The 17212-nt window shown below is 36.7% G+C and overlaps 1 protein-coding gene across 1 annotated transcript; it reads left to right on the top strand. All coding sequences in view use genetic code 11, as the record gives it.

Annotated features, from left to right (window-relative positions):
- Window positions 1-1853: 1853 nt before the first annotated feature.
- EGR_02496 (hypothetical protein) lies at window positions 1854-11096 on the top strand (the record flags this gene model as incomplete). Its single annotated transcript, XM_024491745.1, has 11 exons — window positions 1854-1958; window positions 2180-2221; window positions 2372-2514; window positions 3258-3377; window positions 4404-4698; window positions 4842-4902; window positions 5298-5379; window positions 7132-7167; window positions 9010-9061; window positions 9427-9497; window positions 10874-11096. The coding sequence occupies 11 exons, from the start codon at window positions 1854-1856 to the stop codon at window positions 11094-11096; spliced, it is 1230 nt and encodes a 409-aa protein (XP_024353896.1).
- Window positions 11097-17212: the final 6116 nt, after the last annotated feature.

The following is a 17212-nucleotide window of genomic DNA, read 5'->3' as shown; positions in this document are numbered from 1 at the left end:
TTTCTTTTCTAGGCTAACTCATTCCCTTATAAGTAAATGCATCACCTATGTTTAGGATGCCACGATACATGAACCTCTGCTTCTCAAAAAAAGTCACAGTGTTTATAACATTGTGTTTGGTAGGTACGAGATGGAAATGAAAATATTTGAAACGTTACGTGGTGCGGAAATTGAATAATGCTCCGATCACATTATGCACGGGAGTGGTAAAGATAATTACAAATTTCCCTGAGACACACTAATTAGATTTCTTATCTCAACTTTTAGCCAAGCTGACATTTTTTGCTAGAGGAATTTCGTTTGCTCCATTTAGGTTTTATTTTCGCTTTGCCTTATCGAGGGGCAGGGCTTGTGAGGTTTGACTTGAGGAAGGGAATAATCTAATATGTTTATTACTTTACAGAAAGCGGAGTGGAAAAGAGGGAGGATGGAGGAAAGCAAGAAATGAAGTCTCAAGTTAAAAAAGGCTAATGATGAAGAAAGAGAGAAGAAGAAAAAGAAGAAGAGGGAGAAGGACAGTCAACAGCTCCTTCGGGAATTCTGTTCGCGAACAGCCTTTTAACAGACAATGCGATAACGCGAAGTGATTATGCCAGGTTTGAGATCAGATTTTAACATCAGTTGAGGCCAAATTTCCCCAGAGAACAGACAGTCTGGGAAATAATTGCCAAATAAACAAATAAATTCAGTTTTTTGATTAAAAATTTTGCCGGGTAGTATCCGAGGTAATCTACTAACTAGTTCATGCAATGATTTCAGCTTAGAACCATGAGCCATTCTTTTGCTATTAAAAGAAGATTTAAGAACATAAGTAAGAACAAGGACATACTTTGAGTGGTAATGATTTAATGTAAAGTAATCAACAGTCTGTGAAATGAACAATCTTGGCGTCAACATTAATGTGAACTGCAATAATGGTATCACGCCTTTTCACGTAAAACTGCACATGTGGGCTAGAGGTGCGTTGTGAGTAGGGTGGTTCGATTCAGTTATATGAAACCATCTATCACGAATGCATAATGCGAAAAATTCATGCAAGAGTCCCCATGTAATGCACATCCTCGTAAAAAGCCGACTGACCTTCTTTACAAGGTTTTTAGGAGGTATTCAAGGGCGAAGCTGACGGCGTTTCGATAGATTGAGAAGTGGGCATACTATAAATAAATACGTATTGGATGAGGCTTGTGCCTCAATCGCTTCAATTTTTCGACATTTTTTCTCGACCCACTGCAGGGAGATGCAATCTATAAACGGGCCTGGGGGATGCTATTGTGGAATTTAAATAAGTGGGCATTGCGTGCAAAGCGTTATCAATCGGACGCCGTAGGAAGTCACCCCTCTGCCCCTCTCACTCACTTATCTACCTTAAGAGCTAGCGAGACCGCGCAATCTTGACACTGCATCTCTTCAATCCACTCCACTCCGCTACTGCTGCTGATGGTGGTGGTGGGAGGGCTTGAAAATGTAAAAATACCGCACAACTCTCGGCAAAATTCGTAATAGATAAGGATTGACTGCCTTTAGCTTCTGTGCACACTCCCACACTGCCCCTTGTGAGACCTCAATCGGACTCGTCCTCTGCCACCTGCCGGGCGCTTATTGCAATTCGCATCCCACATCACTATTTAAAGCCCCTCTTCCCATTTTCATTTAGAGAAGTATGCAAACCTATTTTATCGTCTCTAACTCATGCTATTACTTTCTCTACATTCGGAAGTATTTAGGGTTTGTTTATTCTTCGCGTTCAGGTGGAGCAACAATGATAATTCTTGAATTGACAATTATCAAATAGACAAGAAGAGAAATTGTTGAACCCTTTTATAATAATGGGTAGCAAACCATGCCCATGAAGTATGTTGATATCATCATTACCAGTGGAATGGACAAAACAAAATTCTTCTCAAGTTGACCCAATAAATAGAAACTACATTTGCCCTTTTATGAGTAATTTAGTGGAGGTTTTGTGCATAAAATCTTGAATGAATCAGTTATGCAACGATCTTCTCAGTGGCTTTACGTAAAAATTGTTTGCAAAGTTTTCAAAGTATTCCATTCCCTGTTTATGGTCACTGTATTGAGTTCATTGATATCTCTTAAGAAAATTCGCCAGGATCCCATGATGATCACCTAAAAGCCTAGTTAAATGCCTAAACAGGGAATTTTTCTGATTTCATTATAGTTAAGTAAAATTGGTATTTTCATTGATTTTATAAAAGGTCAAGTACTGCTAATGTAACTCATTCACAAAAGAAAAAGTAGTCGTATGCTTTTAATTGAAAGAAAAATTTTTACAAAGATACAGTAGGTGCTGTAAAAAACATTTTGATTGCTTCTGCAAACGTAGCTGGTTGTATAACTTTGAAAAGAATAGTCACGTATTTACCGTGTAGTGACTTTTTTCCGTACGAAAATACATTTAGTTCAATCAAAAGTGTTCATTTTATGGGAAATTTGCCATACTTTCGAAGGGGCCACAAATTTATCGGATAAGCTAAAAGAACCTCGAATCAAATCGTAAGTAAAAAATACATTTTAATGGCCGCTGGCGTCATCAACTTTGATTGCGTCTATTAGGTTACTAATTAAGAAGCAAATTAAATAGCACTCATTAGGCAGCAAGATACAGGCTTCTTAACACAGGAGTATTTGATGCCACCAGTTGCCCACTCCTGCATTTGACACTCTCGGAACAGTTTATTTGACGGTATGTGGGAATCTGCGGGCTGCTGTCGAATCCAGATGTTCACGTTTGGTTTGATTTGCATTGGGGAGGGTTTGATTTTAAATGCTTGTTGCAAAGCCTAAAGAAAGTTGAAACAGTTGTCCTCCTCCTTTTGATGCTCAGGTATGCCTTCGCTAGCAGATCCCGCTCCACGATCATCCTTTTGGCCATACATTTTAAACTACAATATCTTTCTCTTAAATTTAAAACTGCTATTTTTGTGCTCTTTCGAAGTGTACGTACACTCTGTCAGCCAGACGAGAAAGTACACAAAGTGTTGCGATGCTTTGACCATAAAATTTAAATTCTAGTCCCATAAGCAGAATGTTCTGCCATCCTATTTGACTGTTTTGTGCCAAAACAAACCACGAACCTACGAAAGGTAAATTCTATGAACACTCGAAAAGAAATTCTGCAACTCTTTAAAATGTCTAGTGTTATAGAATACCCCACGGTATTTATTATCAAGAAATAATCCTATTGAATGGCGGCCCACATTTAGACCCATCGTTATGTAACTTATTTTGATTCCTAGACAAACAAATGCTCTAATTTGGACATTAACACGTGCCACTGGGCCGTTTTGTGTTTTCTTAACTGTGTGTTTGCATGCACATGGACACATTCACAGTCAAATGTATCCTGCTTCTGTTAAGTGAGGCGGATGGAAAGGGGTGCAGTGGTGGGTAGGTGTCCCTCCTGTTTGCCTAACTTGAATTCACAGGGTGATTTGCAACTGCACACAGCATTTTGTAACTAAACACGAAGTTTATTATCTCTAGTTAAACGTCAACTTGTTGCCAATTCAAGATTACGTATGCGTGCACACAAAGGCCACTTTTGCTGCCTGTTGAAGTAGAAGACTTCCTCTCTGACAATTCTAATTAAATTAGGCCTTTCTTTGCAAACATGCCTTCAATTCGGACGCTTCCTCTTGTTTTTCTTTTTCACATTGATTGCTCATTGAACTAAAAGTTCACTTTTAATCCAAAAAGGATTCTTTTACAAGAACAAACTGATGGAATTTGACTAGTTTCCAGTGATGCTGAGTGGTGGCGAGAACAGTGTGATAGTTGCAAAAAAAGCCTGGTAAAAATTTGACTTCTAGGTGGTTTTTAAACGAAAACCTCTGTCGGAATCGATGTCAATTTTGGTGGCAGCATTCAAACCTTTTTTACCAATCATTCAACTTGTATTTGCCTTTTTAAAGTCAGGGGCAAATATGCATATTTCAAAAGGGAAAATGATCCTAATTGAGTGAAGCTTTGTGACCAGAATCATTTGTGCTGTCACCTACTACATATCAAACAAAGAGCCAAATGCGCTAGACAATTTGAAATGGTAAATTTGCTGCTAATCCTGATTAGCGACTAATCTTTTATTGTTACGGTAATTTCGATTTAAATAGCATTATCAGCAGAGTGGTTTACCAGAATTAGGGAAAAAGGGCTTCTATCATAATATTTAACAAAACTGTTTGCCACCCAAAATCAACGTGACATTCAGTGGAGAAGGCATTCTAGCAATGATCAAAAGCCCTCATAAATGTGAAAGGAACATAATTTGCAGCTTTTGCGTGTGCATATCTAGTCTTGCTTAACTCTGAACTTCGATGAGATGCTCAAATCTTGCATAATCGACAATCCATCTCTAGATAAATCTAAATAAAACCACCAAAAAGTTCACACCAAGAATTTTGTCGCAATCAAATGGCAGTGATTCCTCTTTGCTTAGTGCATTTTAAAAAACTCTTGTGGATATTAAATGATGAGAGAGAGGTGATTAATCGCAATATTCTGGTGTGTGTTGTTCTAAGATTTGCATTTAGAAAGAGAAAGGGACCATCACAAGCAAGGGAGTTGGGTTTAAAATGTCAGAGCAGCCAAGGAGTATTCGACCGACCTCTAAGGGCATTTATTAAACAAATTAACCAAATCAAAATGTCAGGATTTCAATCATGCAACCAAACCGACAAGGTCAGTAGTCTTGACATTTAAAGCCGAAGCACATGTCTCTATGCTTTCTGTGAGGAGTTGAGGCGTCGAATGGGGCATTTCGAATGTGCCATATTTGTCGATAATGATTGGCAAGTGGGAAGAAATTTAAATTTTATTACCAGAACCCAGTGTCAGCATCAACTGAGATATTTAAAATTGAAGTAGTCATTTCAAGCTTAGACTGTGTTCACCTGGTTTTTAAAAAGAACATTTTTTAAAAAATTAGCGCTAACTTTAACGGATGATGTTTAGCGTAATATTTGGAGTAGAAAGAATCTCTCCAGAGACCTGAGTTCTCCTACCAACTGACATAAGAACAGTCCATTATCGTAATCCATGGGTCCATTCAATATTTACAAAACTTTTTATATAAGACCAATTTCTTCTACCTGGATAAGCTTTTTGAGCGTTTTACAATTTGACATGGAGTCGAATTCTGCTCCACACCGCATGTCATTCATTGTTCGCGTATTTGGGGTTAAATCAAATCATCTAATCACTACCTTGACTTTCTGACCCACTTTAGGTACACTGCTGCCAGAGAGATCCAGATTTTTAGCAATTTTTCCACAATTCAGACATTGCCAATCACTGTCAAAAAATTCATCCTTTTCTTCAATTTTGGAGGAGTGAGTCAGATGCCAAAAGTTTCGCTTGTTGGTAAGTAATCACGTCAAGTAAAAAGGATGGGACTTGGTGAGGAAAAACGAAATGTTTGGCAACTTTCAATGCCAAACTTAGTAATGATGCTGAGTAGTATTACCTTTTGCTTTATTTTTTCTTGAAAGACCTTAAAATACCAAAAATTTTCCCATGCAGAGAAAATTATAAGTCTTGCAAAAGACTCAAGGCAAAACTCTCATGGATCGCTCTGCCGTATTTAACTAATTTATGAACCACAAATTAACCCAGAGTCATTTATCATTAAAGGCGGTGAATCGTATAGGTGCGTTGTCATAGCAACGACAATGTTCATTAGTGGAAGACTCAGAAGATTTAAAAACACAAGTGTTTTTTCTTCGAAAGTTCCCTTAGCGTGTGTTGACGGCATTCCCTCAGTAGTCAATCAAATTTTAAGGAGCGACTGTACTTGCACCAACTTTGAAACCGGAAAAAACTCTCCGTGTGCGCAAAGATTTGTTACCTCTTAAAGGCGAACTGGAGGCTTAACGATGATGAATGATGGAGGAATATCACATGATTTTCCACTTTGCCCACACCCACCGTGGAAGTAGGACAAACACCTCTTTTATTGTATTTTAACGACACCCAGTGTGTATGTATATTCTGGGATGCATGTGTAGGTAGTTTGGCGGTTTAAGCGGAGTGCTTTTATATCCGCCCTCACTGGGAGACGAAGGGGCCTGTTTAGCAGGAGGCGCGCAACTGTCGCCACCACCCTTTTTGACGCCTCCTCCTCCTTCTCCTCCTCTGTCAGTGGAGCGATAACGATGATCAATGCGTTTTAAATTATCACGGTTTTATGCGATTAGCGGACCGCGCACCCATGCACATGCACACACGCGCTGTTTGGCCGCCTTCGGTGTGGATGTGGCACCAGAACAGCTGATTTGGATGAACTCCTCCTCGGGAGAAGGCTAAACACCCAGCGTTCGGTAAGGGAGAGGAATTTTGCGGAATGCCAACCTCTTTTATGTGTTTGTATGCATGCATGTAAAATAAAGAAGGGGAAATGAATGTACACTTGCCTGGTACTTCTTGTAACAGCAGGAGTTATGGTGAAATGAGTCAACATGTAAGCCAATCGTATAAAGCTAATTAATGGCCACGGGCAAGTAGTCAGAGAAACATGGCATGATTGTGATCACTGACTAAAAATAGACAATCTGGAACCCCTAGATAAAGGAGTAAAACTCACGAATCGTTGGACTGTCTACAGTGCGCGACGACAGTTAACTGAGGATTTATGCGATACTGAAATTCCGACTGAGAACACCTGCCCAGATTGAATGGTAATTAAGTAAAAGACAATTCTTGCGTGCCTCGACTCGTCATATTACCTCTTAAAGCATATCCAAGATATATGATTAACATTTAAACTCGCTATTTCAGATCGCTGCTTCCAAACAATTAAAGCCCACTTAAAACATCAAATTGTACTTATGTGTTATTACTTACCGTCAATCAGTAGGCTAGACAATAAGTATCTCCAAAGAGTAATTCTAATCTAGGGGAATCCCTTAAAATGCCTATTGAAGTTGAAACTTATGAACTTAAGGCAAGGAATGCCAAATGAGTGGGATGAATTTACTGATATTTACTAGATTTAAAGCAAATGTATAGCGTAAATAGCTTGCCATCTCTTAATAACCTTCAAAACTGATAACTGATAATCGGTAATTTTTGTTTACTAAGTCAGCATTAACAATATGAAACTTTCATCTTTCATAGGCAAAGACATGGTACGGAGAAAGTTGGCCCTCTAATGTGTTGGTTAAAGTGTTCTAACCTATTGAGCTTACACCGAACCTAAATGACACTCAGCGGCAATCAAATACCACTGAATAATAAATTCCCAAACCTCTAAAAAACTCTCCACATTGAGATCTTACGCCTTATTATCAATCTATTTGCAATCTCAAACCCGCTAATAAACGTAAATAAATCTAGCAGAACAGTGGTAGCATGCAAGAGTGAATTATGAGTGTTATAGCGTACCCTCTCTGAATCTCGGAATCCTAACCACCGTCTTATGGTGACACTTTACTGTCTTTCTGCTTAGTGCTTTCAATTAAACAGCGTCAATAAGTAACCTTGATCAAAATCGTTTGGCAGTCAACAATGAGTAGCGGAATTTCTAAGGTAATCACATGCTCAAAATTAAACACCCACACCCGAAATTTCTTCTTCCACACTTACAACTACCTGATCTCTGTGTTAGCTTAGGTGGTTCAAATGGAAATTATTTAACCACGGCCCACGTTTATCTAAGAATTCTAAAAAGTAGGGAGCCAACTACTAACGATAGACTGACATTAGTCATTGCTTATTCCTTCTAAAATAATTAAAGCCTTTATTTCAAAACGAGTAAATGATTCTTTTAAAGCGGGAATTCAAGAGTTGGGGGATATTGGGCAAGAGGAAATCGTCAAACAATAATCTTAAACACCGTAATGAGAGCGAAAGCTAGCTACTTATTCTTTCGTTCATAAATATAAGCAGATGAAAGTGACAAGATCTGAACTAATCCAATTTTGCATAATAAATGCATAAGTCTTATGCAAAATTCAACCGTTCTCATATATGATGACTCTTACGAAATTTACTCGTCAGAAACCACTTCATCTAAAACGTACATCTAACGATTTTTCCACTACAATTTGATTACCTAATATTATTCTGGTAATTCAAAACCAATCATCCATTCTTTGTAGGCTGGGTGGCTACTGGAACAGGGTTCTATGTGCGCTGAAAGTGTGACAAATGGAGTGGAAATATTTATAGTGCCATGTAACGGGTTCATCTTTTCTTTCTTCCACCTGTAGTTTAGACCCTCACATCGAGAAGACTGAGTAGATGAGGACACCTTATATGCATATAGAATGGATAAGGCTTGCAGATTATCAAAGTCTGTGGGAAGGGGTCAGAGTTCGTTTGTTCCTCAGGCATTGGTGGTGTCCGCTCAGCCACGAGGTTGTGTTCACTGACCGCTTGTCGCCCAAAGGGTGTAGTCGAACAGCTGTTTGCTGCAGTTACTTAACACGGAGAAGTAGCATCTAGTTTTAAGGAATTTCTATTCTAAGTGTTCTCTGTAGTCGAAATTTTGAAAGACGGCCTGATTTTCTTCAAAACTATTAGCAAATCCATTGGGAAGGCCTAACTACAAGTAAATTATATTGACATGGGAGAAGGAAACATCATCGTCTTAACCGCCGTGACGTGAAATAGGTACTACTTAAAGGATTAAATTTTTGCATTATTTAGCTATTACTCATCAATAATCGCTGTAAAGAATACTCACCCCCTAGAATAAATCAAGGTAGAGGAAGTTTCCAAATAAATATTTGTCTTTAAAGGAGTAGTATCGCTTAATCTTCCTGACAGCAAAGTCATAAAAGCAGTCTTATCTTACTATAAGTCCAGTACTATCAAATTTTATCCCTCAAATTTAAACTTCAGTGATGTCCTAAAAACAATACCAGGGCTTATACAGACTTACCTTTATCGAGAATGACATACGTTTGGGTTTCTAGTCAAAGCGAACCATAGGATAAACTGAAATTTCATCCTTTGCTCAGAAGCACTTTAAATATTTAATGCTTTTAAAAGCAATTTTTGTAGAAAATCACGAATTGTAAGTAGTTTGGTTGTTGCTCTTCAAGTTAACGCTTGAAGTGAAATCAAGGTTGGTCAGATTAGTGTCGCTACAAATTTACGCATTTTCAACGCTGCTATAAGGCACTGTGATCATTAGCTGCCATGGCGATCATGGTAACAATGACTTACAAATGTGCGAAGATTTCTGCAGAGTTTTTGAGAGGGCAATATTAATTGCAGGGGTAGGTCAGAGGTCGACTTACTGTTATTTGACGTTTCGGTGTGTTTACTGCAGTAATTATAGTGCTCTCATGGTAGTTTCCATTCTTCTTGCCTTCATTACGACATAACCGCCTATCAGATGTTTAGTTTTAACTTAAATAAAATCTGTGTGACAGATTAGCAAACCTTTTGTAATTTTTTAATTAGCCATGCAATTATAGAGGAAATTATGATGGTTTCTCTTTTGATTACGTGGTAACAACTAAAATGTTCACAGAGTAGGAATTAGTGAGGACTGTATTCATCAAACCAAAGCTAAAATTTTACCCACAGCAAGCTCCTGCTGCACAACGGACACTCAAATTTAATGACCAAAGACGGTTATATTAGAAACAACCATCTCATCTATCAATTAATTAGTACCTTTCGAGGCTAACATAGTAACTATGTCCCCCATGGCCAAATGTGGATTTGTTAAGTTATCCAAGAGAATAGTTGAATTATGGTTAGAACTCCCCATAGATGTTTTTTTTGTGTCAACCAAAATATTTTCGATAAAAGTCTTTAAATAAGGGGTACCTAAAAATGGGGATTAAAAATGCGCTGTCTGAAATCGCGATTCTCAATTTGGTTTTTTAATTATACTCTTTCTTCACCATTAAATGTTATTAAAAATGCTAAAATTACTGTAAATAGAAAGTTTGGATAACCCCAAATTGTATTTTAATTTCTTCAATCTCATGAAGTAATTGTTCGGGAATCAAGTACGCCTTAGTTAATGAGATTCCAAAAGGAGAGGTGCAAAACCTAATCTTGCTTGGTATATGTGAGCCAGCAACCCCTTTACACTTAATCACAAATCAAAGCAGATTCCTACAATCACGGGTTATTAATTTAAGACGGTGCACTTTAAAATGGAAAAAAATATCTAGCACCAAATCTCGCGGCACATAATTTTTGCATGAGAACATGATTATTTAAAAATGGTACAAATGATTTAATTTGAGGTAGTTTTCAGTATAAGGAGACTATTTTACCCTCTGAGCACTTAAGACGTCAGGTTCAGTGATGTGCCTAAAATACTTCGACTGCTAAAAGTGCATTACTCCAGAGTTGGCTTAATAACACAGGGGACCATTTCCCTTCCAAAGTGATTGTCCTACATAGAACAAAGAAGCAAGATTTCTACATTTAATAAATGAAACGTAGCATTTTAAACAAGAAATATTAAACACACGCAACTATTCATAAATCAAGTATTAAGCTTGTGATAAAATAAGGGCCGAACTGGGTCCTTAAATGAGGTGTCCATATTTCGCAGTTACTCTAGCCTAATTTTTACAATAGCAAGGTATATTTCAAAGGCCCACGTCTCCCATTAAGGCACAAAAACATCTATGATTCCACGAGAGATTATATCTAAAAATTAGTACACTGAAAATTGGACAAGAACTTCCTGTCCTAATGACCAATATGCTGATTCCGCCTTGCTAAAACTGGTTGCATTATCTGAAGTTTGTAGATGAAACCTGGGTACTCATTCTAGGAATGCACCCACTGAACATATTATTGGTTTAGTGGAGAAACAAGGAATTTCGCTAATTAACTCCCACAATTATGTTCATTCATATATTTGTGAGTAAACTAAAACTAGCTTTGCTTTCACGGAAAGAGGGAATTTAATGGAATTACTCCTTAAGACGTACTTCTTATCCGGCTCTGCAGCAATTGTGAGATCTTTAAAAAGTGAATTTATTTTTCGTATATGTGCCTCACCAAATAACACAACGTCGTCAAAAATGCATTTATTTACTCTTCAGTTGCATAATATCGCCATTATTAATACCGTAGGAATATTACATATACACATGACATAAACAGTGTTCTTTTTAGTTTATTTCACAATGAAGCATGAAACTACTGGGAGCATGAGTTTTATCTAACACTGCAATGAGCACGTAATTTTATGACACAAAGCCGCCAAATTTGGTAATACAATCCCACTTGCATGAATTGCGTTTATTGGGGAAGACGCTTATTGTTTGTTCATGATTTGGCCTATTGGCAAAGTCAAATCTTTTAACAGTATTATAAGACCATATGCACTGTTAATTTATTTGGCAAAAAAGATTAGAACGCACACGCGCAGGCGCCTAGAGCGCTTCAGATGGAAAGTCTCCGGTTGGCCAATCAGATATTTTTAAGAAAATAAAATGTTAAACCAATCAATAGCGCGACTTGCAGAGGGCAAGTGTAGAAAAAATGTTCATATTCACTGAAACCTTAAAGTTATATAACAATATGTGGTTTTATCATCCATTGCTGCATCTTCCTTGCACCAAAATTTGTATAAATAGGCACGACATTTTGATGGGATTGGGGGGATGTAGGTTGACTGCAAACGGGCGGCTACAGATACGAATAAGGTAAAATCTACGATGGGGTTCGAGGTATGTGATAGCTTATATTTCAAACTACCGGTTTTCGCAAGTGAAGCTCGACCGGTGCTAAATATGCGCGTATTTCGAATGGTCCTCGAAATATTTTAAATAATGGTTAGTGCATTGGAATACAAGTAGTTATTGCTAAAAAAGAGCATACTTGAGAAGTGTTTTCTTAATTTCGTGCCCTATACATTTTCTGTTTGTTCAAAGACTCATTCCGAAACGACAAGAAATATTAATTGGTATCTCAATCAGTTAAGTCGAATCAATTGTTTTACGCTTACAACCGCTTCTTTTTACAAAATGTATCTGTTCGCATTTCACGAGGGACTGGCATTTACTCAAATGTATTAGTTCTGTCCATATAATGACAATGGATATACAACTTGTCTATGTTAAATCTACTGCATCACAGAACACATAAAAGCATCGGTTCATTGAATCTATAGACTCTACCAGCTACAATCATGCTAAACTGGGGGCAAAGGGACTGTTTCATTAATTAACTTTTTCAAAAAAAACGAAAACCAGAACTCTAATTACTAGGTAGCTAAAAATTAATAAAATAAAAAGCTGTAAAGCAAAGTTTACGGAACCGATGTTAAACGTTACCGCTTGTTAAACCTTAAATTATGGAAATAAATAACTATAAATAAATACTTTAATGTTTCGACTGAACTTTCTTAAGAAGCTACCATTTATATAATAATGCTACCTTGGCAAAAACTTCACAGAAATAGTAAACAAGATTTTATCTAGTTATTTCTAACAAAACGAAACATACATATAAAATTGTGTTTCAGTTAAGTGGATAGTAAAATAAAAACGGATACCTTGATTTAAAAGCAAAATTACCAATATGCACACATACATAATTGTGATTTGGGACGGAAAATGGTTTGATTTCTGTTAGGTTTAGTTGTTTAAACGGGTCTTAGTGTTCCTGCAAACCATGGACGTGTTTATTTTGCTTTGACCTTTTTGTGCCGGATAAATCGTAGTAGACGAATGCTTAAGCATACCTTAAGCCAATGCTTCCTTTATTTTTTGTGTATTTCGCTTGCAATACAGTTTGCGCACAGTAAACTACACTGGAGACGACATGAAACAATGTGGCATCAGATGAGGGCATAGTAGATCGAACAGAGAATGGTCACCGTAATTCAAAAGGCTGGGAATCCAGCCTCATCATTAACTGACTCTGTCCCCTTCAACAACTTACCCTTTTTTGTTTTTATGCAAAAAAGCTAATAGATGGGTTTGACTGTTTCCTTTTTAAACAAATTGTGGTACTTTAGTTTGCTTGCACAAAAACACCCAGGTCTAACTTACCCATTTTCAAATGCTTCTAAGTCTCATAATGCCAATTTAAATTTCTTATTACCAGTCTTTTAGATCAAAAGTAGATGCCAAAATTTAAAGGACCTCTACAATAAATATTTGCTATCTCCATTCTGAGGGAAAATTTCAGCGTGTGATAACAAATTTTAATTTCTAATTGATAACATCTGCTTCGTTCTGCCCTGATAGTTGTGTCTTACTCCTAAGCTACAACGTAGACAATAAAATATCTGGCGGATACATTTTAAAGAACTAGCCATGCCTTGATTTGCGTAGCGCTTGTCTACTATCTCGAAAGTTGTAAGTCGGAAAAGCGATATTTTGTGAATAAAAAATATTGATTTAATCTTCGCCTAATAAAGATTACGAATAGTTTAGTTGAAGTTAATATTCTTAACCGACAGAAAAACTTATGATTCGGCCATATATTCTGCGTCAGTTTATATATCTCGGGATTGGCTACTCCAAAACAGGCCACAGGTCATTCTACAAATATGGAAAACGTTTAGCCGATGAACATGAATAATCTGTTATAAGGGCCTTAAACATATTTTTAAGCGTATATGAGAAAAAACCTTTTGGTATTATAAACCATTCATTCTATTACCCACTTTTTTAGTAAGTGTTTCATATTTTGATAATGCCTCATCAGTTATTAGCAAAACTTGCATTGTTATTCGCATTATCTTAATCGACTTATCAAGCATTAGATGTCCTTCCTTAATTGAACTTATTTCTTAAGAGACCGACAACGGTTTTCCATTTATGTACTTTGTGACTGCTCTTAAAGTGCTTTAGGCCATGTGGAGATGATGCGAGCAAATTGGAGTGGGCATCCTGTTAAGGCTACAAAGTGGTAGATAAATTTCGACAAATTTTTAATTTTCAAAAGCGTAGAATGGAAAGGCAGCAAGATTTATATCTGCTCTTCCTTTTTTGCCTTTTGATGAAGGCGAACTGCCACCATCAGGCTTGATAGGCCAAAGCTACGCGTATACTTTACGAGCAAACCAGTCAGCTGCTTTATAAGCAGTTAGTAGCTTATAGTTCAATGTCCAGTGGAAACTCAAAGACCAATATTGCTTGAAAATTCCAATTTATTTAAATGGTAAAGGTTTAAAGTTGTAGCAAATATGGATGGAGTTTCCGAACCATGAATGTCCCAATTCATCTTGTGACCCGGATGACGAATGCAGATAGTCAGCTTTCAACATAAGAAACGTTGGTGTATCTAGGTATGAGCAGAGTACAATGACTCTATATATATTTTATGATTTTGCAAAAAGGATAACTAAGAGGAAGAACCGTCATTTAATAGTTCGGTAAATAAAAAATTGTTGTGATGCTATTCAGCTAAATTTAGGGGTTTTATCAAAAGCGGGTAAAATGCGTAATTACAGTCGTCAAAACGGCAACAAATGATCCATTTCAAATAATGACACGGTAGATAAAGTTTTATGGATGGCCAAATTTTTCCTTTAATTTCTTTACTTCTAATGCACATTATATACATGTGTTTAACTTCACAAATAATTGTTAGTTGCTTTTCGTGGACACTGTTTTAAAGTGTGCTTCAATTAAGAAGGTTTTAATTAGCCAAACAAGAAAATTTTGTTGTAGTAAAATTTGCTTGCAAATCATGGTAAAGTAATGCGGATTAAATACGTTCTTTTATTTATAAATCCTGCAACCTAGCAATGGGTCTTATACCAAAAATTTTTGAATTATGGTTTTGATGTAGATAAATTGCCTTCCTGGCGTATGTTCATCCAATCGGCCTTAGATAAGTATTTTGTAAAAGAAGCCTTTTTGAATTTTTTAGCATGAAAGTTTTGGAAAAAATGTATGCCATCTATTTATCTACCTTTTACATCTAAAATAATATGCGTTGGGTGGGATGCAGCTTACACTGCTGCATGAAACTGTCCCAGAAATTTTTCATTTCTTCATATACATTTATTTTACTCCGGAAATTTTGTTGGTTATTAGAGACAGCAGTTAAGGTGGTGGCTCTGTTTCGAGTAAAAAAATGGCAGAATTTTTACAAATCTGTTGTTCATGGTATAACACGATATGAGGTGTTGGTCACAAGCGCTCTAATTCAGGTTTCACTGGACTGCAGCTCTATTTTTTTTCCCAAAGTCTCATTACTAGAATAAATAATGATGCAAAACTTAAAATTAAGCAAATAATGTTGCTTGAAATTACTTTGAGTGTCAACTTGGACGTTTATCTGTCCGCAAATAATTGCTGCATAAATTTAAGGGCTCTATAAAACAAACTTTGAGTTATGATTCAAGCATGTTGTTTGCAATAATATTTCTTACCTTTTCCTTTTTTTGCCATGGGAATTAGGTCTTGTCACTCTGATTTGTCAAAATATGTTGAGCGAATTTGAAAAATCTAGGACCCCGATAAAAGTAGGAACTTGATTATTAAAAAATGGCAGAATTCCGCATGCATATTTCCCATGCTGTTTATTCCCATTCAATTCTAAGAAATTCTGGTGCGCAATGAAGAGCTAACACTTTGCACGAGTGTTTGTTTAAAAAGTGCCTAATAATTTCTTATGAATTCTTATTCATAATTGTAAGTTATGATTTTTTGCAGCGAAACCAATGGTACTGTTTTATGCATGCTTTGGAGGCAAAAACGTTGCCTTTCACCTCAACCTTTCTAAAAATATTCCTTCTTCAACTGCTTTTCTATTGGCTGAAAAATAGCAATCATGTTATGCTAGGATGGAAGAAGGGAATTAAAATTTACTAAGACCAAGCGCAAAGGATTGACTGCAAAAACCTCAGCCAAATTATTCTTAGCTGGATGGGATATTTATTTCCATTTTTGGACCACTGCGGCTTTGCTACGCTAAAGTTAATTAAGTAAACTATAGGATTGATAGGATCTACCTGAAACCTTATTTTATTCACAAAACGCATGATTAAGTTCTCTAAGTATGTCTCTCCAATGGCGAATATGGATGAGAGATCCTCCGAATTATATGTTGCAGCATTACATGCATTGGCTTGATCATTCCTCCATCTTACTGCTCCTTTCAAGCTCTCTGCGTTACTATAATGGTAGAATTGGACCTCACACGCAGCCTTGCAATTAAATAGGGAGCTCCAAGAATACCTCACAAAACTGTGAATATGTCGTTCACAGTTCCGCAAAAGACCTCCTCGAGGAAAAAATTTGAATAAAATGAAAAACTTGAACCTCGATTAGAAAATATGCACAACGTTTAGAAGATAGCTTTTTAGTCTCGATTTGCTATTCGCACCACTGATCCCTTAATCGTGATGAATACACTTAGATGCACAATTTTCTGTCTGTTTCTGCATAATTGTATTAACATCAAATAACTAACCTTGATTTTGTGGCAGGAATCGGTAGTATTTCAAATTACACGTGTTTAAAATCCCTTTTAAAGCAGATAAAGAGATTAATTCTTAAATTTGTACCATGGTGGAATGAAAATGTAGCATTTTTGTGCTTTGCTACCCGCTTATTTGAATAGCATTTTCAGATTAAATCTCTGGAAAATATCAAATAGATTGCACACTTTTAAGCAAGTATTTTAAACATTGAGGTCTTAAAGACAAACTCTGGTTTTGTATCACCTTCAAACCGAACTATGTGCACTGAATAAAGAAACACACCCAAATTCATCAAAGAAAGGCTGAGATGAGTACAGTTGAAAAGGCATGTATAACCAGTAACTTACCTTGAAAAGTATTGTAGTGAAAAAGCTGCTGGAGTGGGAAACCTTGTGTTTTTGTAAGCACATATCAGGAGTGCAATCTTACTAAACAAATCCATAGTTTCTAAATATTTTTAATCGCAAGCGTTTCTTTAAATTTTCATCGCGTTTGATCTAATGATTGCCGCCAAATTACCCCAGTCTAAAGGCTAAATACTTCCTTTCACAGTGAAATTTTAGGTCTGCAATCCATTGGACTGAACCGCTTCCTTACTTTATGAAATGGCAACATACGCAGTAAATCGGGTGAGCCACTTAACGTACCAGTACTCAAACTCGTAAACTTATTCCTCGTGTTGGTCGTTAAACTAGTTGTGCTCATTTCCAACAATGGCATAAGGCAAGTTTCGAGATATTTCTGTCAAGTGGCCGAAATTGAAATGGTTTGGTTTTTTTGAGGTTAGATTGCTTCCCTAACTGATTGGATTTCATATCTTTGAGTCGT

The sequence above is a fragment of the Echinococcus granulosus genome (genome assembly GCF_000524195.1).
Source record: "Echinococcus granulosus chromosome Unknown EG_S00011, whole genome shotgun sequence".
In the NCBI taxonomy this organism is placed as follows: Eukaryota; Metazoa; Platyhelminthes; class Cestoda; order Cyclophyllidea; family Taeniidae; genus Echinococcus; species Echinococcus granulosus.
Note: the sequence above shows the minus strand (reverse complement) of the source record. Positions and strands in the feature narration are given on the sequence as shown.